The sequence below is a fragment of the Patiria miniata genome, unplaced genomic scaffold (assembly GCF_015706575.1).
Source record: "Patiria miniata isolate m_02_andy unplaced genomic scaffold, ASM1570657v1 HiC_scaffold_22, whole genome shotgun sequence".
In the NCBI taxonomy this organism is placed as follows: Eukaryota; Metazoa; Echinodermata; class Asteroidea; order Valvatida; family Asterinidae; genus Patiria; species Patiria miniata.
The window spans coordinates 16,556,084-16,583,881 of record NW_024037061.1 but is presented as its reverse complement, the minus strand read 5'-3'; the positions used below and the strand labels follow the sequence as shown (position 1 = coordinate 16,583,881).

At 38.9% G+C, this 27,798-nt stretch overlaps 1 protein-coding gene across 1 annotated transcript; it reads right to left on the bottom strand.

The window, feature by feature from the left end:
- Positions 1-6,899: 6,899 nt before the first annotated feature.
- Positions 6,900-26,536, bottom strand: LOC119730581 (E3 ubiquitin-protein ligase RGLG5-like). Its single transcript, XM_038203560.1, has 2 exons — positions 26,266-26,536; positions 6,900-9,010 (listed from the first exon to the last, which is right to left on the bottom strand). Exon 2 carries the CDS (start codon positions 8,922-8,924, stop codon positions 7,809-7,811), a length of 1,116 nt encoding a protein of 371 aa, XP_038059488.1. The 5' UTR covers positions 8,925-9,010; positions 26,266-26,536; the 3' UTR covers positions 6,900-7,808.
- Between the last annotated feature and the right edge of the window lie 1,262 nt (positions 26,537-27,798).

Sequence of the window (27,798 nt, the reverse complement as noted above, 5' to 3'; positions counted from 1 at the left end):
TACCAGTGCATGTACTTTCCAACAGGAATGATAGATCAAATTGTATAACATATATTTCAACATCTTAATTTTTTTCCAAAATTATTGCAGCTTGGCAGTTTTTAATGCAGTAAATATATTATTTTTTTTAAGGTTTTACTTCAAATGCACACTTCTTAGTTAGGCACACAAGCGTTTTTCAACATTCAATCAAACTATATACAAATAACATCATAAACATGAATCTCCCATACCCGCACACTCATACATAGTATTGCAGTTTTACATGCACGGACATTTTCTACCCTTATTTAATGAAACCCGCCCCTTTCTTTGAAGCAATTGCTAATTTGCTTTATCCTGCCCGTGCCTCCAGTAATTCCTGCTGCTGCCGGTTTGCAAATCGCCCGTTGCCATGGCAATGCCGTAAATAATTGATAAGGTTTTTTGCTGCTCCTCACTTTTAAGCATGCCTTTAGTCAACAGTGACGGTCTAAGTGCATGGTACATGTAATGAATGGAGCACACGTGCAGTCACGAGTCAGTGAAAACCAAAGTACATTAGTCCGTACATGTACAATGTACATATCTAAACCTAACAAGTACTGAACAAAAACTATGAGCCACTGGGAAATTTCGTGGACCACAACAGAAACATCAGGCAAAAAAAACAAATAGTTCTGCTTCTGATTACATGGCATTTGAAAATAGGGTAGGTAGGTAGGGATTTTTTTGGGGGGGGGCCAATTTTGTTTTGTGTACGATCATATGGAGGTGTCTGCGAGTTTGTTCCTGCATTCAATAGGGGACGTTGAACAATAGAGGACAATTAGGTCCCCAATTCCTGAGAGGTCCCCAATTTGGTTTCGTGTACAAAACATATGGGAGGTCTTCCTAAAAAGTACAAAGAAAAGAGGGACAATAGGGGGCCCCCAATTGCAGGCAAATACACACTTGTGTGTGTAGTCAAGGGTAAAAGGTAGTATTTGATGATTTTCAGGCTTTTTTTCCTCATTCCCCCCCCCCCCCAAAAAAAAAACACCCCACAAAAATTAGGGTAGCTGGCTGTCAAAATAGGGTAGGTAGGGTAACCAGAAGCAGAACTATTTTTTTTTTGGCCTAAGCACGTAATGGATGATCAGGGGCCGTTTTCATGCAGAAAAAGGTTACCAGTCAAAATCTCCTATGACATGTACTGCATGTAACTGGTTCTCAGTCACTTTTAACTTACATCACATGTAGCGCATACATTTACTAAGCAAATATTTTCTGCTGAGAAACTCTATGAAACTAAAAGTTTTGCTGAGCCAAAACTGGGAACCAGCAAAATAACAATACTAATTTGGGAGGCTAATCATCCTTACTCGCAACTGAGAAGCTGAATTGCGAAGGACATGGCTACAACGTAGTCGAGCAGCATGCATGGCATGTCAGCACCTTCGGTAACCGGCCATACGACCCATAAGTGACCAAGGAGCACAGCCAGAGATCGAAAGTGGTGTATTTTAATTGTTTTTCAGAAATGTATTTTGAAATGAATGGGTTTATATACCAGGCCCATGGAGTTGGGAACAAAAAGGTAAAACTGATGAGCACGGTTGTGGCCAGGCTGAAATTCAAAATTAAATGTAAAAAAAGCCAAATAAAATGAGGTTTGCATTGTCAAATAAGTATAAATGTGAACTTGCAAAGACACCTTATGAACCCAATTTATTCTTTCTTTTTTTTTTTACTTTTGAGAGTTTGTGTTGGTCTCAAAAGAAAAAGTGGAAACTTTACATTTTGGACACAATACTTCGCCAATCGTCAAGAAACTGTCTCTTGATTTTACCGACAGAGCTTACTGTCTGAAACAGTGAGTTTCCCCATGTACCCAGTCCCACACAAACTCACAAAACAGATTTAAGTTCAAATCAGTGATGTACATGTCGGACTCGCGTCTGGACTTGACTCCAGATTTTGACGGACTGAGACTCAGATTTGTGATACTCAGATGCGGTGGACTTGGCTACAAGATGGGTTCACATGTCATCTCAACAAGTTCGCACATTTACAAGTGTACAGGGTGAATAAAAAAAAAACGAAACCCAAATGTCGGGACCATTGTTTTAGTGAAGTTCTTCATGTAGCACTTTCGAAATCTAGGACATGAAAGCCCAATTCATAAGCTTTCTTTTAGTACAAGAATCATTCAAATCACTCATGTACTTTTCAAGTTTAAACACAACCACCGTTTTAAAGTTCTGTCCATGGATCACAAAAAAGGTGTGCGTTCTTTCAGCAAAACTTGACAATTCACACACATCCTCATGTGATTTGTTATCGTTTTGCTGAAAGAACACTGAACTGTTTTGTGACAGAACCTTAAAATGGCGGTTGTGTTTAAAACTCCGTAACTTGAAAAGTACATGAGTGATTAGAATAATTCTTGTACTAAAAGAAAGCTTATGAATTGGGCTTTCATATCCGTAGATTTTGAAAGTGCTACATGCAGAACTTCACTAAAACAATGGTCCCGACATTTGAGTTTCGTTTTTTTGTACTTACCCTGTATTAAAAAAAGCTGTCATCCAACAAGTAGCCACTGCAAGCAGGCAAACTTTTACAGGACAAAACTCACAAACAAGCAAGCACAGCATGCAGCAAAACAAATCAAATGTCCAATGATAATTCAATAAGAAATCACGAATTCAGTCACAAAACTACATTTTGGAAACTAGGATTTTCCGACCATAAACGGTATATAAAGCAATGCCTGCTAGTTTCAAGGGAAAATTTAAACAAACATTTATACATACAAAGAAATTATAACAAGTATTAGCACACATTACTATTTTCCAACATTTTGTTTTTGTAATTTAAAGTACTTTTTGCTATAAAAAAACACATTAAGACAAAGTGTACTACATTGTACAAAATCAAGAAGCTGCAATTGGAAAAAAAAAATAATCAATTGTATCTTGATTTTTAAATAAATTTCTGTTACATGTACAGCTCTTATTTCTTTTCTTATTTCAATAGGATTTTTAGAATTTAAATAATGTACATAATTTGTAAAGATTTATAGAAATATATTTGGTACCAAATAAGCTGCAGACGTTTTTAAGAACTGATAACTATTTACAAACACTGACATTGCATTTCACCGAGAAAACAAAACTATACAAATTTGGCCAGCATGTTTTACAGTTAAGTACACTCAATTGAATATTATTTGTGATCATTTGCAATGAGTGACATGCTGCGATTTATTGCAAGATGATCTATTTATTCCTGCCTTTGTTGCAAGCTATTTTTTTTAATTTTTTTTTGAAAGACATTAACATGTAGACCCATGGAAACGGACTCCGTGCACAAATAGTAAAATGCGCTTTAATTCGGGCGATTCACAATGCAGAGCGCCACCAATAGTTTGCCATGGAGAGTTCATTTTTCCCAGTGCATTGTGGGAGATGGTCGACAAATTCGCGGCGCGGAAAATTTGAAACTGTTCGTTTTTTCCGGTCAGTAGAACTAAGCGTATGATTCGAGTATATGTTTGCCCTTTTCTTTTCTTTGTATCAATACGGTGATTTTTGGTAAGGCGGCAGAACGCTATGCCCCAATCTATGACAAATTAGCTCAAGTTGTCTACTGACACTCATTCAAATGGGCCATATTTTGTCGACCGTAAACTTAAAAAGTTGACTCACCATGGCAAACTCTTGGTGGCGCACTGCATTGTGAATCGTCCCGAATTGTGACCGCTTTCAAATGCCCTGCAGCGGGAAGGACACACAGCATGCGCATATGCACGGTTCGCGTGCCTACAGGTACATGTTTTGCTCAATGCTCAATGAGTACACACTATTAATTTTTGTTCTAATGAAGCTGCACAAATTCGTAGCCTCTTTGCATGGGCGTTGTCGGCAGTGCGTTGGAATGTCCCCCCCCCCCCCACTGGTCCCCCCCCCCCCAACACTCTCTCTGTAACCAGTGAAGGGTGGTTACTAATTGCCACATTGGCTGTACATGTACATGTATGTAATTACACGAACTGGTATATAAAAGTGCACTCTCCCTTTAATATACACAACGTCGGTTTGTGACCTTTTTCTCCACTTTTGAAATTCATAAATTTAAACACATAAGTACGAAAAACAAATTATTCATTTTTTTTTTTTATGTTGCGTCACGAAAATAATTGCATTGCTGGCTCATTTCCTGCTCTGACTTTTCATTGCTGCCACATTTTGTCAAGATTTAATTACTGTAATTGAATTGCCACATTTTCTATGCCCTGGTTCGTTTTCATAATGCAATTAAACTTCCCATCAAAAATGAAAGTTTATTGACGTGTGCGTGTACATCTCAATGAAGCACCGGTAGTCCAGGTCAAAATCAAAGGTCATTCGGGATGAAACGCTGACTCAAATCGAGCGTCTTGTAAATGCGAATGTGACGCTAACATTTATTCTGCTCGTAATTAACGCCTGCACAAGCGTCAGGGGACCGTCTCCTTGCGCATTCGTGTGCCTTCGATGAGCGTTCAATTACCCCGAATGACCTTTGACCCATATCATGCACAGTTGAAATACCACACTGGCTTATTGTCCACTTTGCCAAAGCGTACACATTTTTGAAATTTAAAAAAAAATGTCCAAATTCAGAGATTTCACTTTCAGATTGACCAATGATAGGAAATGTAAATTATTAATGCTAAAACAATGCACTGAAATTATACCCACTGCGTACACATATGTACGTGCTTCCTTTGCTATCAACCTAATTACACAATATTGCTGCACGGCTCTAATTGAATGAACTTACAGCGGCCTGGACAAACAAGAATTCAATGCCAAACTGTAAGGGGAATTGCACATAAGACATGGAGGATTTATCAAATTAAAGGACAAGCTTTCAATTTGGCCTGTATTCTGTGTCCGTTCATTTCCTTTTTGGACGGAGCTTTTCAAAGTATGACGATTTCAAAATTTTAAACTGGACTGACTAAAACATGGGTCATTCTATAAATTTAGGGCCCAAAGTGCGACATATTTTCTCGTCCCTATCACCATAATCTTTGTAATTTACCAGTTAAGCGTCAATACGAATGAGTTCCAACTACATGTAATTTTTTATTTGTTGCGTAGGAAGGCCTACATGTAGTTTGCTATTCATAATCACTCTTGGAGTACGACTGACTTGCATCAGAATTATAAAATCGTCGATGTCAGATATAACAGCGACAAGAAAAACATGGACCCCGAATGTATAGAATGACCACGTACATGTACATGTGTATGCAAACTTGTACATTATATGTAGCACACCATATAATTTCAAATTTATCATGACGACAACTGTTCATGACATTTCAGAGCATAATTGAATGTTCACATACTGAGTAACATGAACTATGTAAATTAATACATGTACAGCTGTCCATGTGCATGGTAATTATTAATATTATTGATCCTCACTTTTCTGATATTGATCGCTAAACCGTGCCCCTTGCTGAGCGCAGATGATTATATCTTTGCGTGGGTCTCTCACACTGCCAACTCATACGGATAATATTCATGAATGTACATAGGTACCGGTGCATGTACGTCTGGGTGTATCATATTTGTATGGGGCAGGCCTGTCAAATAAAGATCTTCTCTCCAAGATTCTCACATCTACATGTACATGTACATGTAGGCCCTACTGTGTATGAAGTACATAGCGTGAACACTGGCTGTCAAGTAAACAACTTATCCTTTACAGTACTTGCAATTTCCAATAAACATTTTTTTTTTCACTTCTTCATCAAAATTTAACAATATACAAGACATAAAAAGGAGGGTGCTATAAATAGTTTCGACTTTTTCCCAAATAAAATCACATTTCTCATTTGTGACCCTCCAGCATAATAACAACTCACTTGGAACAATTTTTGAAAACTGGGATTTTGGGCTCATTGTTAAGGACACTGAATTTAGCTTTGGTATAGCGAATAGGACAAAATCTGATGGAGTCGTGTAGGTATTTTCAGTTCCCAATTTTTGGGCCTCAGAAAGTTTTTACAATTTAGAAATTTGTCGTTAAAGTTCCCAAATGAACTCTTTACGAAATTTACAAATTAACTTCCTTGAAGTGAAATATGAGTATATTCATAATTTTAGCTTTGAACGCTTAAATCTCAAAATTATAAAAATATGCCCAGGTAAAATGTACAATGTATTATAGACTGTACATGTACCAGTATCTCAACTTGCAACTCCTTTTATGCAAGAGGGTCACATGTGGTTGCTATGTCTTCTTGGAAAAAAAATATCCTGTTTTGCAATCTATTCCCAATTTTTTCCCCCTGGACAGTATGTGTTATTTCCTTTCTTGAACTCTAGATTTCAACCACCTCTACCTACCCCTTGCAGGGACTGGGGAGAGGGTACCGGGGTAAAGACATTACCAGTCCAAGATTTGTTTTTGTAGAGCTCTTTATTTGTTTTGAAGGGAGACTGAAGAGCATGTTTCATTCTTTAGTGTACAAACACGCACCTCCAGCAAATGCGGCAGCAAGGTTTACTGTTTAAACACTGCCAAAGTGAAGAGGTAAAAAAAATAATAGGCCACGCTTTATCGTCAATCGTAGCTTTGCGCAGTACACGTTTCGGTTCGATGTGTCATCTTTTTAGTTTCAAGAACCATTTTTTTTCTTTATTAACCATGTTAACTTAGACAACAGGGCAAAAAAATAAACACTTTTATCTGTTAAGCTGATTCTGGTCAAACCAAAACGGTTTCAAAGCGGTGAGATCAATATGACAACTGATGGCAGTGTACTCCATATTATGTAATAATGCTTAGACTGGAAATTAGGGTGATGCACGATTAGTTTTCTTAGAAAAGGAAATTACAGGATTTTTTTGTATTGCCAAAGGGTAACTTGATTACATGTACATGTACATGTTCACATGTACATGTATGTAAATGACACCCACAATGAAAATGCAACCAGCACGTGGCCCACAAATTACAGAAGCCATTCTTTTGACATAAACTATTTTCGCCATTTTTCAGGTTTTTTTTTTTTTTACCATATTTGGTGCCTCTTAATGACCAGAAAAGTCACTCCATCTTGTAAATTTTCTAAACATTCTAATTTGAAAGTGACAAAATTGACCTCTGCTTCATGGAAATTGCCGGACAGATTTTAAAGTGTACATGCATCGATGGCTTTTGTTCACCAGAAATAAATTAAGCCGCACGTTCAAATTATACAAATTAAGCCAATTTATAAGCAGGTGCCATTCTGAATTGACAAATCAGCTCATAACAGGCAAATAGTTTTGGTAAGTTTACAGTGTGATTTTGGTAGCACCTTTCATTTTAAATTTTAAATTTACCTTCACTTTCAAACAATGTTATCAAAGAGAGCTCAAATAAGCTATTTTGTGGTATCTTACATTAATTATATTTAAGGTCCTAGAACAGACCGGCATTATCATGTTTTTGCATGGACATGGAAAGTATGACTGCTGAATAACATCGTAGTCATGAATTTTTTGTGGCAATGTGTGAATTTGTGCTCAATTTATGCCGAGGATTTTTTTTATGCAATGATGTTATCGAGTCAGACTGCTTTCCATCAGTCTACTGTACAGCCACGCAGGAGGAAAAAGATTTTATCTCATGTCGTGTTTAAAGTAGTAGCATTCTGTTCCCCAGAAATGCAAAACTGCACACAAAACCAGAGGTAAATTCCATTATCACATTAACTTAGAGAAACTTGAAATAATCTGAACATGTTTACTTTGCACTTAACCATATTTGCAATTAACCAATGTTAAACCCTACCTCCCAAATCACCGTTTTGTAGACTTGTATCGCATCGAAGACTTCATTCTCTTACTTGACTTCCTGCTCAACACTGGAACGATTTCGGGATTGACGGACATCACGTCCTGCTCGCTGCGCGACCTGCGAAAGCCCGGGTCATCCTCAAGGCTGATTTTCTTCGGAGGGATCATTCCCCAGCTCTCGATACTGGGCTGATTCCGCAGGTAACCCAGCTCACAGATCGCCTTGTACTGGTCTGGAATCTCCATCAAGACGTGGAGGGCAAACGCCGCCTCGGCGTACTTGGCCTTGCTGCAGACCTGGTGGAAGTTCACAAACTGGAAGTTGTCAAATTTTCTACTGGGAAGGTTATCGTCGTAGTGCTCCATCGCGTCCCAGGGACCGTCCCCTATACCGATGACCACGATGCTGATTGGATAATTGGAGGCTTCTATAATGGCACTGGCGTTGCCGTCGCTGTCTTTCAACTGACCGTCGGTCAGGATCAAGAGAAGGTGGTACGTTGGTTTCTCTTTTACCACTTCGATGGCTTTCTTGATGATGGGTTCCAAGCTGGTTGGGCCGCTTCTCTGAATGTCCTGACACACTCGGTTGTAGCACTGTAAAACTTCAATGAAACCATAGCACGGTTCATCGTCTGGTTTCAGAGAAAACACCGACTTGTCCTTGGTGTCGACATCGCCGAAGCCGTAGACGGGGATGAGGTGATCCGAGTCAAATCGCTCCAGGGTAGCACCGACGATCGTCAGAACCCTCTGGTAAGGGTTGAACGTTCTGCTGTTCATGATATCGTGGAGACATCTGGAAGCAAAAACCCGCCTGCCTTGCCACTCGTTGCTGGCGCTGAAATCAATCCCGATGATGATCTCGCTGCGTTCCAGGCCGGCCATCTTGATGGCTTCCACCACCTGCTCGAAGGTGTTGAAGCGGTCGACGAACGACATGAACGTCGGGCACTGGTTGAACGTCAGGCCAAGCTTTTCAAAGATGCTGGTCTCCTTGAATTTGTTCTCCCGCCTCCGGCTGCCTTTAGGCTGGCGCTGTTGGCCGGCCGAGGGCTGGTACATCTGATGGAGGACCAGATAGGCCAAGATGGCGATGACGAATAGCACCAGTGCCATGGCAACGAAACGATGCTGGCATTAAGACAAGACAGGAATGGGAAGAACATCAGAATGCTGTTCTGAATCTAGAAGCCCTTGTTTACCTGAAATTAAAAAAAGAACACTTTGAATTTGAAAGTCCTTTTATTAAAGTATTTTTATTGGTATCTTCTGAGGTGTGAAATTAATGACATCTATTTATAACAGGCTATCTATGTATCAGCCTTTTCATCCTTTAAACCAAAACCAATCAACAACTCAAAGTTCAAGTGCTCTACTTCAATTTTATCTGTCTGTGTTTTCAAACTTCATGAACCAGTAAAAACATAAAATCAATCTTTAAAAAAAAAATGAGTATTGAATAAAAATGAAGTCCATTTCAGTTTCATAGAAATTGTGTTCTAAATTACTGTATCCAATTTCAAATTTTAATCCATCAATCTGAATGAATTCACATTGCTAAAACACCAACAAAGCGCATAATTTCCCGACACATAGACAAGCCGGCCGCCTTAATTTCACACCTCAATTACAAGGTTACAAAACAGTGGATCCTCATATCCTGTCAATGACTGCTCCCACCATTTTCTCAATTGGAGGAATTGATGACCTGCGTCTTTCCTGATTTCCGTAGCCTCCGGGGCCTTGACAGCTGTGCATCGTGCAAGCAGAGGAGGATTTATTGCCCGGCTGCTCGTGCATCGACATTGACACATGTAGGTGAAAATAATGTGGTTCAAGTGATGAACTACCGAACATCGCAAAGAGTACAGTACACCGTAAGACTGTCAGACGGCATGCCAAATTGGATCTAACCCTCCACGTAGCCGTCAGTGTTTATTTGTAACGTTAAATGCAAGCCCTAAAGCGTATACCGGCATATACCGGTACTCCGATTTCCCTGGTGTCTAGCGGCAACTGGGTGGGAAAAAATGGGGTCTTGTTAAGACACGAAAGCAAATACCATGCAATGAAATCAAATTCAATTTATCCCCGAATAACCCCGTGGCATTTTGTGCAAGCAGGTAGATGTGGAGTTATTCCGGCATATGCCAGGCGTTCTGGAAATACGAGACGGAACTGGGCACAGGACGTAGTGGAGAAACAGGCCAAAAACAAAATAAAAACAGAATGGGGGGGGGGGATTCATTTTCGCTTTTCAGATTTATGGATATTTGTCATCTTTGACACATGTATAAATACATGTCTACTACATGTACATATATTCTAAGGAAGTGGTACAAAAATCGTAGAATGAAAGTGTTTTTTACATGTGCGGGAAAACAATTGGGATCTTTCATTTTCACAACTACAAAACTCGAAATTGAAAGGCCTTTTTCTCAGTATTTTACTCTTATGACAGGTTGATAAATGTGAATTTTAAACAGCAATAACTTGTCAACAGAATGTACAATTGAAGTGCAACAAACAGTGTTGTAAGGAGAATGATATCTCTTTCCTAATCTGCAAACCCTCATTTCGACTTCTGCCCAGTTGTGTCTCATTTTGTAAGAACGCCTCATGCAACATCCGACAGCAACAAGGAGTGGGGGGGGGGGGGGGCACTGGATACGGTTTGATGGGTCTATGACATTGTATCACTGAGCAACTATGCTAAATCACAGCATCATTTCCTTAGCAATTAAGCATCCCCCACCCCTCATTTTATCTGACTGCTCACGATTAATTATGACAAAAAAAATACTTTCAAAAGCATTTGTGGCCATGTTTTGGACTATTTTTTGGGGGGGAGGGGGTGGGATTACTGAAAGAAATTGTCTCCCCTGGGTTTGAGATATCCCATCATGCATGTACTGTGAAAATTTTGAATGAATATATTTGTAGAAAGCATGCCTATGATATGCAACTCTTTTGAGTAGTAATAAAAGTAAATTTAAGATGCAATAAAGCTTCGAGCAAAAACTAACAATTCACCCCCCACGCATCACACTGCAAACATTTATTAATTTGTTGAGATAAATTCACCCAAACCAAAAAGGCAGATTTACAAAATGCATGTATTCTCAATTATGAATCCCAAAACAGTCATTTTAACATTTTCATCGATGAAATCTGGAAAACTACAATCAGTTTGAGAAAACCAAGTGGATATTCACACAGGTTTATCTTAAAATGCATTAGGTAATTGTTTTCTTTTCTGATTTGGATTTTCAAAATTATCTGAGAGAAACAATCCCCTGAAACTGATAAATTTTGCAACATAGTTTTGTTTCATAATGTACATTCATGTCACCTACTGGCTACTAACATAAAATAAACACACATAGCCCAAAATTATCTGTGCTATGTGCAGTTATGCACATGCATTATACATTTTGTACATTATGTAAGTGCACGACTATACTCTACAAATAATGACTGCACTCTTAAAGAGGTTGTGGAATGCTCGAAGACATTTCCATCATTTTTCGGGTATATATAGAAAATCGTGACGTACACGTAATAAACAGGACTCATTTATACTTTGCTACATCAGGAGTCCTGTTTATTACGTCACGATTTACTATGTTTTGTTTGCTGCCCCCAACGACGACATTACACAGTTGCACGTTCTGGTCAAAACTGGACCTGAAAAACAGCTCTCAAAAGTACCTTTTGTACTCATTTCATGACAGAAACAATAGTCGTTTTTATTTCATCACACCTTAGGCTACATATACCCGAAAAATGACAGAAATGTCTTCGAGCATTCCACAACCTCTTTAACACTAACTTTCAACATCCGTATACAAATTCCGATATTCTCCGGAGTCACGCTTCGTGCCAGAATCGCGGTGCAACATGTTCTCGCATTCAGATCACTATGCTTCCCGAGCAAAAGACTAACTGTATAATGTGTCATGAATAATTTTTTCGAAAATGTCAAACCGCTATCAGCAACACATAAAAATGTACACATGCCAGCATGTCCAAAGGGCAGTAGTGCTATTTTTTGCAAGACGAAGGTGCTGTGCAGTTGTAAATAATTTGTCAAATTTGCACGCCAGTCGTTGCACGTTAACCTCGTTGGGGGTTATTTGGTGCCTGTTTGCTTTAGAATAATTACTTTGAATAATTGCAAGGACCAAGGGAGGGGCGCTGGTGCCTGGTGGGCCAGTTAATGATTAAAGTGGCTGTAATTTTTTAACAGAAACAGAATAATGTATCCATAATTAAACATTTCATTTCTTTCTGAAAAGGTTCAGCCATGGTTTGAAGCACTATGAATATTTTCCACAGATAAATATTTCCTAAATTTGACGTTTTTTTTTTGTTGTTCTTTTTTTTACTGGGTAGCCCATTCAGTGGAATCCACTGGTCTCCATGGGGCCCAGTAAAGAGAAGAAAATGTGAAGAAATTACTGTTTTAGATGCGGGAGGAAAACCCCAGAGGCATATTCTGGGGAAAACCCCTGGACTCAGGCAGGGACTGAAAACCCAATGTACATATTGGCCCAGGCAGGAATCGAAACCGGGTCACAGTAGGTGGAGGGCAGGGAATGAACCCCTACGCCAACCAATTTATTTTCCCTGTTAATTTATTTGAAGAAGTTTAATATTTGAAATTTTACGTAATATTTATGCATTACCTGATCTATCCAAGTCAAATTTATATTTGTTCATTTTGGGTGTTCAGGGTTTTTTTCAAGATATTGTACATAAACAAATTAATATGATTTCCACTTAATAGTTTGAGATAATATTTATTGTGTTTCATTTCAAAATAACTTATTATACTCAGAGATAAGTTTTTTTTTTATAAGTCTGAAAATTGGATAAAAGGTCTGAAAGATGCATTGCTTTCTATATCGATAATGTCTCAGCTTCAAAAAGACTGATTTCAGACACAAGTCTGTAAAATCTTATGCCTGAATATTAGAGTTTTCAATTTGAAAATTGATTTACTCCACATAACAAATGCCCTTCCTTTACCCGAAGAACTGTGGTGCAAATTCAATACATTTATTTAAGAAAGTGAGATGATCATGTGAGACACAAAAATTTAAAAATGATCAATTAAAAGTTGTTCTAATTGGACAAACGTAATGCTTTTACCTTAGCTCTTTTCTTCACAATCAAAATACAATGTACATTTCCACAAAAGTTAAAACTGAAAATACAAAAACAATGTGCATTTTTGGTTCTCCCACAGCATTAAAAAATCCTAATTATTAATTCTCTTTCCCTAAATATCGCTGAAAACCATGACGATGAGAAAACTAAACTAATTAAGCATGCATGTCTGAGGAAATTGCTGCCAAGGTCCTTGGAATTGATGGCCGTAGTCCATTAGGTCCGGCTATCCATAATTGAACCGTTTTCAGAGGCTGCTAAATGGACTGCCATTACTTACGGTCCCCCCTGACTTCCCGTTTACAGCTCAGGAAAATTGCCAGAAATTTCAGCATACAGCCTTTCCAGCAAAGTCATGTTTTATGAAATAAGAATGGGTGCTGTGGTCCAATGGTTACGGTGTTCGACTCGTGTGCCGTGGTACATGGGTTCAAATCCTGACAGGGAACATGGTGCTTGTGTTCTTAGGCAAGGCACTTTACTTTGATTGCCTCTCTCCACCCAGGAGTATAAATGGGAACATGTGAAGGTAGAGACCAGATTGCGCTGATCTCAGTCTCACTCCTGATAAACAGGGATAATAATTGTGATGCGCATTTGAACATACCTGTATCCATAATTTGCGCAATATAAATGTATACACTATTATTTATTAAGAAAATAAACATTCCTAATCTACATACCATTTTTAAGTCAACCACAGAAACAACATTTGATTCAACTACAAAAATCTTTATCTACTGCACTGAAACTGAGACTAAGCTCTATCCTGAACTGGTTTTACCTCTACTTTTGGAGCTCATGGGAAGCACTAAACATGTACATTCCTGTCCAACTAAACACTACATCTCAAAGGATGCATAAAATGTTTTCACAGATTACATCATACGAACCATGTTATACTTCTACTTTTAGGAGCTCATGGTAAGCACTAAGCATACTGTACATTCCTGTCCAACTAAACTCTACAACTCAAAGGATACATAAAATGTTTTCACAGATTACATCACACGAACCATGTTATCTTTGTAATATTAAAATCGCTTGATCTGTTGATCTTTTGTAGATAACGGTAGTTGAAACGCGACAAACCAAATAAAATAACACACGTGTACAGGGTCTAATCAGACATTTAAACTGCTTGGACAGAAATGAACTACCGTAGCGCAATCCATTTGGGGCTGTCGCATGCAGAGTGGTCAAATTATATCCCAACTCGTAACATTGCACTTTCAATACACAATCTATTTGAACAATGAACACATCTGATTTTGTTGAGAGATGATAAATACATGTAGTTGGAAAATGTTATGTTTGACTGTAATTTCATCCTGTCATGCCTGTGTGTATAAAGCACATGAACCATTCCTACACAGGTCCGTCCATGTACATACTCATTTATCAAAATGGGCAATTCCACGATTACTCACGTTACATTTTTGATGTACTTTTGAGTTTCCTTGGGCTGTACTTACCTTACTGAAAAGGTTTAATAACTGTTATCCCCATGGTAGATAGAGTAGACCTACCAGTAGACCTACCGGTACCTAAGCACCAAAGATGACATCCGGAAAAATGTGTTATGTATGATAAACAAGACACACAAAATTGGTTACTCACGTTACGAAAATGTAACGTGAGTAACCGTGGAATTGCCCAAATGAATATTTACTTGTTATTAAAAGGCATATAATTATAGGATTATTTGCCTTTCATGCCTTTTGTTCGTTTCCAATAATACCACCACTGAAGATCCAAAGAAGAATGGTAAAGAACCTGTTGAAGTTTCAGCTCAGTGGATATTACACTTTTCGAGGAAACAGTGAAAAACCACACACAACCTTTTGATCACGGAACATGATTTCGTCCATAGCACTCTTATATTTCCAAAACTCAGTAAATTGACTGATCGTTGGATATCACCGACATTTCTGGATTTCGCCTAAATGAAAGCAAGCCAGACAGAATATTTTCCTCTTGCCATTTTGAAGGGTATTTTGAAGGCGAATTTCCATAAGCCAAACTGTGATGTCATTCCAGGCAGAAACCTCAATGTTACAGGTATTTTAGCGCAAAAGTTGCTAGAATTTTGCTGTCATAAATGTTCTTTTCTTTGGTGATTTGTTGTATTTAAGTTCACGGCAGTAAGCCAGTGAGCAAGCCTTTCTCACAAAATGTCTTAATTGAGACAATTTTGGGTAACTTACAATTTGAACAGAAAACCCCTAAACTGGACAAAGTCTTCCTGAAATGAAATCACAGCAGCATGCATCGCCCTCAGTTGTCAAGAAAAGCTTGGGAATTTTTTTGCATTAAGGAAGTGCACTTTTTAATGAAATTAACCAAAAAGGGATGCCAAATAGTTTTCATACATTTAAGAGGAGTTGAAAGTTGCACAAAGTGTGTTTCTAAAAAATATTTCACTGCATGAACCCTTTAAAAAGTTCTGTTTTATAAATCATGCGCATGGCTGTGTTGCCCTTCAAAAAAGGGACTGCCTAAATCACGCATTATAAGTACATGTAGAAGGTTGCATCACATATTAAAATTCCACTCAATATCAAACAGGCATAGAGATACATCATACCATTAGAGTACCTCCCGACAATGAAGCGAAAGACCAATTTAATATCCTCTAGTCTATCCAGGTACAATGTATGTAGATCCTATCTTGCCATGCTTGGTCACAGGAACCTTGTGTACACACAGCCAACAAATTTAATATCGATGCACTCAGCTGTTATGGATACTTAACCATGGCACAGTATAGAAATGTCAACAAAAAAGCTACATTAGCAACAAAGCGACACAAAGGGACCAATATTTTATATAATGTCAGTAATCTTGAGCAGGGCGTGCCAGGGTTATACATCTAATGCATGCAGTGCTAGTGATTTTTAATGGAATTACTCATAATTGAGAAACAGAATCTGCCACAAAAATGTTTCACTTTTGAGATGAAAAAAAATACAGAGATGAAAAAAAAAAAAAAAAAGTTAATTATATCAAATTCCAAATAATGTGCTTTAAAAAAATATACTGCTGATTCTGTACAAGTTGGTCAGGACTCGCAAAAGTTTTCTGAAAACACACTGTTCTCATATGATACATGTAGCTGAAGCAGAATATCGCATCACAACAAACGGAAATTTAATATTTGGTTTTTTTTTTTTTCAGCCTAACAATTTTTCCTTTCTGCTGCTGTTTCTTAAGTTTACCTTATTCTAAATGCAATTAAGCCTTTCTTTGCATTCTTTTCCAACTTCAGTTCGTGCATTAGAAATATTACAAAGAGACCACTGTGACTGTTTCCATGCAGGACACGCAAACCATGAACTATTATTCCAAAAAATGCCTCCTTTTCCCCTGCCTGTATTCTCTCAAAACAAACTGTATTTAAATGCCACATTGAGAGAGTTTCTAATACAAATTGCCTTGGGTATCCACAATCTATCCAGATCTGAAGCCACCATACCCACCATGCATAAATATATGGAGAGCTGGTGCACGCTTCACTGAAAACATGCGGGAAATACATAAAAAACTTAGCTCTGACTTCACCGGCGCTTGCACTCATACACTAGAGACGTCACAAGACTTACGGACAAATCCTTCTGAAGAAGCATTTTTTTTTCAAAAATTTCTCCATGTCTTTTTGCACCTGCCAAACTTTTGTAACATTTCAAAGACATGTACAGTAAATTATTAAGTTTGACGTAACAAATGTTGTATACAGAATACTTAAAAAGTTGAATTATGTGTTACAGTTGAAAAATGAAACTGTCAAAACTTGAATTTGTGGTTTTTAAAACCTCATTAACCCTTAACCCCCCCCCCCCCCCCCGGGGCTTTTTTGCTAGGAACCATCCTCAATCCTCCAACATTTTGCACTTATGTTCAATGGAAGGATAACCAGCGCCTCAATCCTCAAAAATTGTCAGACAGTCCTGCCTCAAAAAATGTATTCATCCTGAATCCTCCAAAATCCTCCTCTTAAACACCATTCATCCTCAATCCTCCAAAATCCTCATGTGCTAATACACCATTCATCCTCAATCCTCCAAAATCCTCATGTTAAACACCATTCATCCTCAATCCTCCAAAATCTTCATGTGCTAATACACCATTCATCCTCAATCCTCCAAAATCCTCATGTGCTAATACACCATTCATCCTCAATCCTCCAAAATCCTCACGTTTCTCAAACACCATCCAATACAGATCTGAATATACCGTACTGTTTTCAAAATTACTGTAACTGCAACTCGCAACTAAACACAAAATATGTGGTAAGAATGACTAATCTCCTGCAGTCGTATCACAACCTTCATCTGAATATATCAAAGGCACACACAGACTGATCTGCAAATGCATCTCAACAGTCAACAATGAAATTGATCCCCGGCTTTCTCATCAATTTACCGAGTGGAACGTCTTCACTCGACACCGTACTCGACACCAATGTACCGGTAAGCTTTCTTAGCCAGAGACACTGAACGCTGCCTCTAAACACCGTGAGCCACTCGAGAGAATAAAAAGCGTGAGAAACCAATCTGCCGATTCGTCAGCGTCGGAGACAACGAGATGGCAAAACAGAATTATACAGAACCTAAACTCCAGTCTTAATTTACAGCGGGACGTTAACTTTGTATCGGTACGCAGTGCTGGATTGCCTTACAGAGCAACTCACCGTCGGTCTGCCACACCACGAGTCAATCTCCTGACATAAAAAAAACATCTTCTGCTGTTGTCATGGTGTGAGGAGAAGATGATGAGGAGAAGATGATGAGGATGAGAGAGCAGATGACGAGGATGCGTAGATGTCAATACCCCGGAGCAAATCACCTATGATGTCGATCGACGGTGTCCCCACCTCGAACAGAAATATGACGGTGCACTCCAAGATACCACATGGATAACCGCTAGGGTACCACCAGGATTTCTCTGTATATTTGAACGTGTAGTTGATGCAATGAGGAGTCTTGAGAGGCAGACGCATGCCTTGGGGGGAAGCAGATGATGTTTGCAAAGTGGGATGTCAGAGGAAATGATAGTAAAACGGGCACTGCAGGTGGGTCGCAAAAGATATCAATCTTATCTACGTGCAGAAGATATTTTTGCTTGAAAACGCTAAACAAATTAATCTGTGTGACATTGAAATGCCTTAATTATATGGAATAATTTCTGATAATTTCCATCAAGATGGAAATTCCTGATTAGAGGTCTTTCTTTCCACAATCAAATTTGTGTGTAATGGACATGTTCTGTCATCTAGTTCGGTGCAGTTCATGATGTTTATAGTACATGCACATTTTAATGGTCATGTAATAAAAATCAGTTAAATTCTATGGCCCATTATATTTGTGATTCATTTGGAAAGAATTGCTGGGCGTTTAATTTTTGCATAATTTTCAGTATTTCATGGATAATGAATAGACCTTTTCAAATAGGTTAAGTAGTATCCTTAAAATAAATGACAATGTTTTATTCAACTGACTTAACTTTCTCAATTTCCATTTAAAGGGAATATACAACATTTGCAAACAAAAAAACAAAACTGCCAAACTATTATGAAATACCTTACTGGACTGTTAGTGACTGACAGTCTAAAATATCCTGTAAAATCATGGCACCTGGTGTGCCGACATTTAAAACACAAAAATGGTATTTTTGTATCAATTTTCAAATACTGCTCTAAATTTACCTTATAGTCCGCATTTTGTTTGCAATGGATTACACACCTGTATATGGGTACAAGCCAGCTAGACTGGTTCTTTGACCTAAAATTCCCTGACGTCTATAAATTGATAGATCCATTTCATCTTAAGTGGGGTCAGGGAACCAGACTACAGGAACATGATTGTTTTTGTTGGTTTTTCAAGCATCTACAAACACAAAACTTCAAACAAGTCAGTGTAACAATATTTGCTATAAAATACTACTCCTCCAAATCCATATATTTCTGAAAATTACAGCAAAAGCAAATGTTGTATTATTCCCTTTAAGGTCCTGTAACTACCTGCCTACTTTTTTTTTTGAATAAGCAGACCAAAATATTTCATTACTTGTAGAAAATACAGGAAAAGAAACATTTAGCTGACAAAAGAAAACACTGCAGGTCCAAACATGGTATATATGTCAAAATTCTTGAACGCACCAACTACACAGCGCAAAAAAAATTGGAAATTTGTGTAACCAATACAGCGAGCTGAATAATTTCCGCAGCCCTTGTAAATGTCACACTGCGTAGGCACGCCGCTATTCCATGCATAACCTATCAGTACAGGGTTGAAAGTCCACATTAGAGAAGTAACAAATCACAGAGCCTGGTTGGTGGTGTGATTTTGTAACCTCTTTTATGTTTAATTGAATGTATTAGTGTATTCTATTTCACAGGTAGGCCTAAATGTTCAAACCAGGTATATATATTTTTCAAAAATTTGAATATTTTTTAGCTTTTTGTAATGATCATTTTCATCTTTTAACTTAAGGTGTGTCATTCCAATGGAGGTATAACATATACAAATTTATGTACAGGTCTATATTCAACCACGGATCCTACACACAAGGATTAGGCCTAACGACTCGGCCCAACTCCTGGTTAGACGCGTGATAACGGCCCGTACTGGTGGCAAATACCATGAATACTTTCCAACAAAGACCACTGCGCGCGGTGGCTTTCAGATTTGCAAGGCTCTTCACCTGATCTGGCATCGAAGTCTGTCAAGCCAGCGAATTATATTTTTGAATATTCATGAGTCTACGTCTTTATTATTGAATTCTGATAAGTGATAACTACATAACCATGGTTAATCTTTAGCACAATATCTTTAGCTTTAAGATGACCAATGAAATGTCGCTTTTGTTTCATCGGTTCGGCATCCTATCTCTCTAAAACTTTTTAATAAAAGCCTAATTAAAAACGAAATTTGGGTAAACGGTGTTCTCCTCGAAATTTGACGTTTATTTCCCGGGTAAATACTTCATCTATGACGACAAAAACTGCACAATACCATCTGTTATATCCTGAAGTATTTATTTTTAAAACAATTTGGAACAATTTTATCTTAAATAAGAAGTAGTTTTACTTACAGTTTTATGAATATTTCCGTTTTAGATGTCGTGCAAAAACCCAACACAATGGCACATCTGGACAATTCGCGATTACGCGCCAACGGGTATTAACCCTTACCCCCTAGGCCCTTTTTGCTTAGAACCATCCTCAATCCTCCAAAATCCTCCAAAATTTTGCAACTGTGCCTAAATTTTTCAAAATTGTCAGACAGTCCTGCCTCAAAATGCATTCATCGTCAATCCTCCAAAATCCTCCTCATCCCAAAATTTTGCCATCGTGTTTAAATGAAGGATAACCAACGCCAAATCCTTCAAAATCATCAGACAGTCCTGCCTCAAAATGCATTCATCCTCAATCCTCCAAAATCCTCCTCATCCCAAAACTTTGCACTCGTGTTTAAATGAAGGATAACCAACGCCAAATCCTTCAAAATCATCAGACAGTCCTGCCACAAAATGCATTCATCCTCAATCCTCCAAAATCCTCTTGTGCTTCAATCACCATTCATCCAAAATCCTCCAAAATCCTCATTTGATTCAATCACCATTCATCCTCAATCCTCCAAAATCCTCATGTGCTTCAATCACCATTCATCCTCAATCCTCCAGAATCCTCATTTGATTCAATCACCATTCATCCTCAATCCTCTAGAATCCTCCAAAACCGCCAGGAGGATTTTGGAGGAGTGAGGTGGGTTAGGGTTAATGCCCGTTATCACGCGTCTAACCAATTAAGGCAAGTCCACTGAGTGCATTTTGTACTAGAGCTCAGAATAGTCGTTTATCCTGGTGTCTAGGATCCGTGATTCAACTTGATATCTCATTTAAGGCTGGCTGGCCATTCTCGAATAATTTAGTACTCGATTATGCGTTTCACCGAATATTTCAATATTCGAAACTCTCTGATCAAGCTTTACATACAAAACTGCGTGCTGCACTGGTCAAAAGTTGCACGCAAACACGCCGGTTAAAATGTGCGTGCGGCGATCGATATTATGGACCTCTGAAGTGTTTTACAGTAAGTATTTTATAAGGGTCAAGGGTTTTAACCTGCTAAAAGGAGGGGAACAATGATAGAACCATTGTCGACCAAAAAAAGTGGCGTCTGACAATAAAGCGCCGCAACTTTGTGATCAAAATAACATCACAGTCGTGTGTGCACATGCATACCTTTTTTTTTCTTCTAAATGTTTAAAAACGGCAAAAGCTATTCGAATATTCAGTTGATGATGGAATATTTGAATACTCGGGACAGCCCTTCTATCTTGTTGAATTACAGACTCTGATACATACACTTTGGCTCCTTAAGTTAAAAAGAATGTTTAGGGTAACTTCGGTTGCCCAACTGACTAGTCACTACTACATTTGTGTTTCCATTCAGGCCATAGATTCGCTTCACCAGGGTACACAAGTTGGACCTGGAAGTTTTATGCAGGCCTGATTGACTTAAATTCTAAAGGGAAAATAAAGTCTAAAAAAACATTTTGACAACAGACCTGCAGAGCCACTCTGAGGTACAGGTCTTGGACAAGTTGGACTTTTTTCAGAAAAGCCTACATTCACTTTGAAAATTGCTGTATTGCTTCACTGATTCCGAAGTTCTGAAAATTGTCCAACCATTTTACTGCCTTTCTGTGGCCGGAATGACATTCCCACATTCTACAACTACAAAGTCGTATACAAAGAGGGTATCTTCACGTGGCAGGTATGCTGCAATTATTCCAAAAATTAAGTTTTATGACGTGGCTAAATAATTACTGAAGCCATTGACACGTGTAACACATTTTTCAATGGCTATAGTTACAGATGCAATGTAAATAATATTGCCAATGCATATGAGACTTTTTCAGTTAAGTACATTGGTAGGTCAATAGGATAAGTGCATGTTTTGAGTGCCAATGAGCGGGGCTCAATTCTCCATGAAATTTTTGTTTTTCCAACTATCAAATTTTTAACTTTTCAGAAAACAAGAAATTAGGGCCTACAACATTAAGAAAGAGGTTCAAACATTGTCAAATAATAAAAATATAAAAAAATCCTGTCACAAAATGTTAAATCAAATCTTAAGATTTGAAACTTGGCATGGTGGTCATATATAGTAAGGGTTTGCGTTAAAGGGAATGTACATCATTGGCTTTTGCTGTTATTTTCAGAAATGAACTATTTGGGGGTTAGTATAAAAGATCAAATATTGTTACACTGACATGTTTGAAGTTTTGCGTTCGAAAATGCTGGAAAAACCAAGAAAAACAAAAATATTCAAGTAGTCTGGCTCCCTGACTCCACTAAAGATAAAATGGATCAAAAATACCGGAAAATTGTAAGGTAAGGGAACCAGTCTAGCTGGCCTGCACCCGTTCATGAACATGGAACCAATAGCTAGCAAAACAAAATTTAGACTAAAAAAAAAAGGTAAATTTGGAGCAGTAATTGAAGGTTAGGTTTTTTTAGATAGTTAGGTTTTTCCAACGGTGGTCGGCTGAACAGCGTTGGAAATGTATACAAATATACCATTTTCTTGAAAATGGCTTCACACCAGGTGCCATAATTTTACAGGATGCTTTAGACTGTCATTTACCAACATCCTAGTAAGGTATTTCATAACAACTTGGTAGTTTTATTTTTCGATGTTTGCAAATGTTGTATTTTCCCTTTAACCCGATGTTGAAGAATCTCTCTTGAGAAGATGTGTTGTTCTGAAAACAACAGGTATGCTCGTTGGTTGTGAACTCGAGGTTCCGATCGAATCAAATCTTACTTGTTATCGATGTGAATGCCATCTTTTTGTTCTTATTTGTGGCTCTGCCAAGTTTTAATTTTTTTTAAGGGAACGAAAGTCTGAGAACCATACAATTGACAACTAACACCTGTGTGATGGTTAATTTCTTACAATTCATTCATTCATTTAACATTTATTTCCAACTCTGAATACAAACGCAAATAATATACATAATATAACGAAAAAAATTAACTACAGCAACAGCATAATATTTAGGCACTGGAGATTTGGACTGCAAGGGTTTTCTTCCAGTAAACGTCATTGTCACAGAGGCCTTCTCTGATTGGCTCATGTAAAATTATGTCTTTTGTGGAAAGTGAGAACAACAAGATGGGACAATTCAGGAAGGTTAGTGAGCAATCTCTATTCCAATCAAGAAACATGGTAAGTATCCCATCCTACTAAAACAAAACTGGCGCTGGGCAAAACCCCACTGCTAATCCACACAATAGCCAATGATGTTGTCACTCTTTCAGTGGATATTGGATAAAATATTAAAATTCACTCTTCTAGGTATAAGTCGTCGGGTGCCTGGAAGAAGGTCCTAAGGGCAAAAAATGGGTCAAAAGTTCAAATTCAGGTTTTCGGATAATCGATAAAGCTTGGAAATATGTTTCATTTGATATGTTGTCTCAAGGCCTGGGGCTATGTCATTCTGACGTTATTAACAGTAAACAAAAGACGGAAGGAGGTTTTTCATTAATTGTGCCCGGCAAAAGGTCATAAGCGTGTAATTATTTGTTACAAAAAAAATGTTCCAAACGTCCTGGCACTTAAATGGGTACGCAAAGCCAAGTTTGATCCCTGCAAAAGGACGTTAGGATTTAACATGCCGCTTAAGCGCACGTTTAATGCAGGGCAACTTCACGTTTAAGGCAGATGGAGTTCCCGGTAATAGGTTGTAAGCAGACAAATTTAAATAACTTCAAAATTAAGAAATATTTTGAAATAAAAATGCACAATATGATTTTAATTATTCACGACTTTCATGAGCCCAAATTTCAGCCTGATGTGATTTTTCATTTAGAAATGGGAGCAGAAAACCTTTCAACTCGATTATCTCCAAAAGTGCTCTTTGCGTGTCTGGGCTGCTTACGTCCTTTTCCTTGGCACACGAAAAAGTTATGTCTGTAATAAGACTTTATACATGAAACAGCACCTCACATCATAATAATAATAATAATATCGGAGTCTTATATAGCATTTAGGTACTCAAGGCGCTGGAAATTATGTCTATTATTAAAGAAAGGTAAATAAAGTTTATGAGAAATATGAGACCCATTATGTAGCACCTTATATTGGTTTACAAGGTACTGCGGCACATATTGCAGCCACTGCCAGAAACACCGGGGCAAACCCCTTCTCTTAGCGATAAGTGTTACTGGGTTCTTTAACGTGCATTACACAACACACGGGACCTACGGCTTTACGTCCCATCCGAAGGACGGAGCAATAATGGTAAAGTGCCTTGCTCAAGAGCACAAGCACCATGTTCCCACGGTCAGGATTCGAACCCATGTACCACGGCACACGAGTCGAACACCGTAACCATTGGACCACAGCACCCCACAGTCACAGACTATTCACGATGACAAGTGGTGACAGAATATAAAATGATGAGTATCGCCTGCACCACCACAATCAATTCCCAACAACAATAGGAAAAAATTCCATACTGGATCACCACTTTTTTTCAATTAATTTTCAAGCGCCAAAAGTTGCATCCTTTATGGTTATTCCCTCCACTTTCCCTCCTCTACTCTCACCCTCTCCTTTCCTTTATTCCTATTTATTAATCAGTCAGTTACTTCATCAAGATTCGAACCTCGGACTCTTGCTTGAAACATGAGACTCTTAACCGCTAGGCCTCGCACGATCGCTGTTGCAAAAATCAATCTTTAGACGTATTTGAAGTAGACATTGAAATAAACTAAATATTCATGAGAAAATAAATATTCATAATGACGTATTGCACTATCAATGGCCGGCTCATGCGACGTCATGGTTGTCGATGTCATGTGTATAACGTACCGCTGTCTTTCAGCCACTTCAATCAGTTTTGACCGGCTGCTTCAACTTAGTTCTGCACGACGTGTGCATCCAAAATGTGCTCTAAAACCACATTTTGCTTAATTTGTTTTCGCATTTACACAGTTTCCTGGATTCCTCTTGGGTGAAATCACAAAGTTAGGTGAAAATTGATGTGTTTGGCGGCAGGTAAATTCGTGACCTAGTATGGACATTTTCCCCAACAATAGACACATTCATATTCAACGAGAAGTTCATCTCGAAGTAATCTGTATCAAATCCATAATCGAACCACTTTGTTTAAAAATGGAACATTACAACGCGGCATTAAGTTCTGGAATAGCCTTACAGATTACACGAGGTAAAATAAAACAGGGGCCCTACGCTTGCGCTTCACAATCGCCGCGCTATCAACATCAAAAAGACTCATCATCTCATTGGAGTAGCTCCAGCTTAACAAGCTCATCAGGAATTGAATTCCTGATGAGCTTGTTAAGAGCTTGTTAAGCTGGAGCTACTCAAGCTATGGAGGTTCCTTCCTCCATGCTCAAGCTAGTATAATTCATCATCATGCATTATAACAATGAATGTCAGACAAGTCGACCGTCGAGACAACTCGACTCGGGACAAGTCGACCGTTGAGACAACTCGACCGTTGAGACAAGTCGACCGTTGAGACAACTCGACTCGGGACAACTCGACCGTTGAGAAAGCTCGACTTAATGGAAATGTATACACGTGGAGCGGAAAAAGTTGCAAAAATCTGTGGCAGGACCGGTCCCGGGCGCGGCGCGGGCATACTCGATGCACAGAGGGCGATCCGGCGATCCGATCCGATCCGGTGGCCGTCGCGTTGGGCCGGCGCGCCCTGCCCGCGAGGACCGGGCCCGGCCCGGCACGCGGGCATGTCAACCGGCGCGGCAAGCAAGTGGGCGCACAGGCCCGGCAAAACAATCACGCTGCGCTATATCGGCTCTGTTATATGCAACAAAAAACCCTCATGTGTCATCACTCCCAAACGGTGATCAGCCGCCGTCAAAAATCCCCGGTACTATCCCCAAAACTAGGCCCAAAAACATGCGAGGCGACTTGTCTCAACGGTCGACTTGTCTTTCCATTTATCGCACATACGGTCGAGTTGTCTCAACGGTCGAGTTGTCTCAACGGTCGACTTGTCCCGAGTCGAGTTGTCTCAACGGTCGACTTGTCTGACCCCCATAACAATATAACTTAACCATTAGGCTATCATGTGCACATAGGCTATAGTACTCCTAGAACTATGAGGCTCCACGTAGTGGAGCTACGTGGAGCCTCATAGTCATAGTTCTAGGAGTAAGGCTATAGCACAGTGCAGTGAAAAACGTGAGAAGAAAAAATCCTCAAAAAAATATGTCTCTTACTTACTCATAATCCCTGTTACTAGTACAGGTGCGAGTTGAAGTTGTAGTTTGATTCTTGATCACTAGCTCTGGTTGTCATGCATGACCATTTTTTAATACAGCGTCGATCAAGTCCAGGCGCGGCCGGGCGACTTGATCGTCATGATCGTCTACTCGCTTGATTGATAGTTTATCATGGTCACGCATCAGTGAATGGTCTCTGTCAGTCAAACTGTCACCAGACTATTTCCAATACGCATTTGCGTGCTAATGAATGTCTGGCACTTGTACCGCGGACGGGAAAAAAACATGGGGGAAAAACACATTGCGTTTGTTGTCAACCCGAAGACTGGTTTCCGCCCCTATTTTCTAAGACTGAAGATGTTATCAAGACGGTGCAGAACCAGCCTATTAAGCGGCAAGTAGAGTGGGTTTTACAAACCTCGGCTTCGTCCGTCGTTCGGCATGGCATCGGACTCGGAGATTTTGGGAGCTATCGAGATATTAAATTTAATAGTAGCATTTACTAAAGTGTCCATAACAGAAAAAACCTAAACGTGCTTCATTTCTGAAGCAGCATAATATGTGAAACCATTCCAAGCTTGAGCAACAATCAGAAGAGAGTAGACAGGAGCTGAACTTCTGAAGCCAAAGTCAATGATGAAACCGAGGTTTCGAAAAACTTTTACGCAAGTTCGCGCACGCACAGTGCTGGCAAATAGCGCCACCATTATGAGTTTACATGTACTTTCTTTCACGTAGATTTGTTTTCCTTCACTAGTGCATAATCTCACAGTATAACGTATACGCTCTCGGTTGCATAACAATGCAATCTATAATGACAACAAAAGCCGTGTCCTCACTTCACTTTTTTTTAAATAACGCGAGCCCATTAGGTGTCTTTTATGGAGCAAACACATTGCCTCTCCGATTGGCCTTTGCGACAGTACGATTACAAAAACCCAGTGACAATAATTAAATTAAGGAAACAGAATGTACAGAAAGTTTCTTTGAATAAGAATTCGACTTTTATTAATGCTGAGGACAATAGAATAGATTTGATATTTTAAAAAAGGGGTAATTATGTCGTCTTTTAATTGTAGCACAACGTATTTAAATATACCCCTATTCATAAGATGACATTTGCTTCGGGGGGATGTAAATTCAGCATGTCGGTTACTAGGCAAAACCCAATGAGCCTAAACGTATTGAAGTTTCTTCAGCCCGGCGCAAATTCCATCTTATGAGTTGTCTGGCTAGAACTCGCTGTTAGCAGATTCGAACCAGCCAGTCGACCCTGGCGCGGCAAGTCGAGTGGTTAAGACGTCTACAATATTAGGCCCCAAAATACTCGGTATCTGGTCAGACCAAAGTTCCGGAATTGATGCAGCGACGCGGCTTTTTTTTCTTCTTCTTCTTTTTTTTTTTTGGCTTTTTTTCCCCAAGCTTGGATTGTACAGACAAGGTGGGGCACTACTTTGCTCTTTTTTTTTTGGTGTCCTCATGTACATTTGTGTCCTCCATAATTTGCCTTGGTGCCCTCGATCATTTACCTTGG